The 2,824-nt window shown below is 30.1% G+C and overlaps 1 protein-coding gene across 1 annotated transcript in view; it reads right to left on the minus strand.

The window, feature by feature from the left end:
* Positions 1-1,783: 1,783 nt before the first annotated feature.
* The window catches only part of LOC106463069 (zinc metalloproteinase-disintegrin-like daborhagin-K), a 45,866-nt gene continuing 44,825 nt past the window's right edge, over positions 1,784-2,824 (minus strand). Inside the window, exon 5 of the mRNA XM_022390476.1 lies at positions 1,784-1,853. Within this exon, the coding sequence (XP_022246184.1) occupies positions 1,784-1,853 (70 nt within the window). The remainder of the gene's footprint in view (positions 1,854-2,824) is intronic.

Here is a 2,824-nt window from a genome sequence, read left to right on the forward strand (position 1 = left end):
TTTTTGTTTGACTTAAGTTATGAAAGTTATGGTTTCAATTACTACATTTTTGTTTGACTTAAGGGGTAAATAAAGGATTCTAAGAAAAACACTGCACTAACGGACTTTGTCTATAAAGGAAACAATTTGTGTATTATATATCTTTTATACAGTCATATTTCTCATCAAGTTTTTAATTAGATTTTAATTTTGTTTTTGATATAACAATGATTAGAGTGATGACAGATAACCAAGACATGTATTTTATAATACATAATAAATGTACAAATGGAATATACTTTGTTCCAAGGCTGAAAGCAGCACTCCAACACCAGGGAGGCTGTTATTTTTCTTTTATGCTAGTAACCTGTCAAACCTCTAGTGGTAAATGTTACTTTAATGCTTTTGTTACACTGGCTAAGCCTAACTGTTCAAAGAACATATGCTCATTCATCTGTATAGCATTTCAGTTCATCTAAATGTTATAAGCAATACAACGATAAAAAAATAATCCAAGGACATTGAAAAAAAAGTAACTTTAATGTAACAGCCATCTTTTTAAGACTGAGTTACAAAATTTCAAATACATGTTATATAAATTAAGATATATTTAGCATATCTTATCATATTTTACTAATTCCCATTATTTTCACATATAAAAAAAAAGAATGAAAGCCTTCAATTTCAACTGTTTGTTAGATTTCACACAACGCTATTCAAGGGTTATCTGAGATGGCCACCCCTAACTTTAATGATAGACTAGGGGAGAGGTAGGTAGCTAGTAACACCCAATTACCTACTGTTGGGATACTCTTGTCAAACCAAATAAGTGGGATTTGACTATCACTCTTATAATGCACATGTAATTCCAAAATGTAATTTTTGTTCGTGCTAATGGGACAAGAATCAGAGAACCCCCGGCTCCATAGTTTGGTATACTAACCTCTGGGCCTCACTAAGCCCTTAATTTCAACTGAATATTTATGTGCAAAGACAGAACCTGTTACAACAAATTATGTAATAACTGTTACTGTTCTGATTCTCCTGTATCATTTTCCTTAAAAATTGAAATAAATGTAAAGTTTACAGTGAGTGTAAGTAAGAAGTGAATAAATCATATAAAACAAGTCAAGACCAATAAACAACACACCTGTCAATAGAAGCTAATTTTTAAATATATTTGCAGGACCTCAATTTTTTTTTCTACCAAAGTTTTAAAATTTTAAGACTGTTCATTTAATCTTGAATTTCTCTACATAAAACTGTTTATAGATGTACACTACCTTTACAACCCAGATATCTACAAATTACATGGTTTTTCCAGATCTTTTTCAGATTAAGTCTGGTGTCATTGTTTACTTAGTAGAAAATAATATTGAAACAGTTAACATTCTTATGGTGCTAAAGAAAAAGTTTCATTGGTTGAACATTTGATTAATTCTGTTTCTTTTTTGTCTGTTTTCAGAGGTGTTCTTCATGATGGAAATGATCTGTATTACTTACATCCAGAAAAAGATACAGTCAACAGTAGTCATCTTATTTTAAACGATTCCCACAGAAAGTTAAAAAACTTTACATGTGGTAAGTGTTCTCTATGTTTATCTTTTTTATGATATATGTACAAGATTCTTTTCTTTATGCAAACGTTATAAAAATGTAGATGATAAAAGTGTATAACAAACATTTCATTGGTTTCTTTTTTCCTTTGGAAAATTAATTTTATCTTTTCTTGTAAACTTAAAGATGTTAATAATTTGCCAGATTTAGGACTTTTTTAATTTTAATGTGAAGATTGTTGAAAATTTCATTTAAGCTCTTGCTTTTTATGTCTGTAATCCAGTTGCTTGATAAATTCATCAAGACACACTGGCAGTCTTTATGTAGACAAAAAATAAGATTCAAATATTGTTTGTATAACTTTCTGGCTGTAAATGTATGAAGGGTTTGCTGAGAATCATATGTTGAAGTACATTATCTTTGCACTGTGATGTTTCACCACTTTGTGAAGTCTCATTCAGGTATAAACATTTTTTATTAGTTAAAAGTGTTTTAATTGTATAAGAATTGACATCTTTGTCGACAATATTATAAATTTTCACTCCTTGACTTTTGTTAGTATAGCAAGAGGTGCCTTGTTGTCTCAATGTCAACACAGAAAAATAATGGTTGATGTTGACAGAAAATTCTGGTCACATTGTTTTCACTCTGTCTGTGTCAACAACATGTATAAAGAGCACTTCTGAAGGGAATTTATAAGTCTTTTTCTATGTTTTGTTACATTGATAGCTTCATAATGCTGGTTTTGATAAAACTTCAATTTGTATGTGCAATTTTTTCCTTCCCACATGTGTTTGGTAAATAAAGCATGTTTGATAATTCATGTTGTTTTGGTACCATACATTCTGCTTTGGAAATAAAGCAATCATGGGCATGAATATCATAACAAACAAATGACAATTTGCTGTAATCCAGAGTAAAACTTTTTCTTTTTTAAGTTAGCTGTTGGAAAACTTAAGAAAAATACACACATGGAATGGCAGGTGCCAAAGGATACTAAGATTGCCTATTATCACTCAGTGTATTGCATTGGTGAGAATAAGTAACCAATTAATACAATGCAATTTTTTTTTTATGAAGATCAGTACATGAATAAGTATTTGATACATCTAAAACAGCAGTATCGACACCTGTTATGTCAACAGACTTTACAGGTGTCCAACAGTATCAACCTAAACAGGTAGCACTCTTTTGCTTTACATGTATTCTGGGTTTATGATAAATACATATTTTGCTGTTATTGAGTGTCTGGAGGTAAATTATTCATGAACTTGCTGTTCATAAATGC

Source organism: Limulus polyphemus, unplaced genomic scaffold, assembly GCF_000517525.1.
Source record: "Limulus polyphemus unplaced genomic scaffold, Limulus_polyphemus-2.1.2 Scaffold1317, whole genome shotgun sequence".
NCBI classification, from domain to species: domain Eukaryota; kingdom Metazoa; phylum Arthropoda; class Merostomata; order Xiphosura; family Limulidae; genus Limulus; species Limulus polyphemus.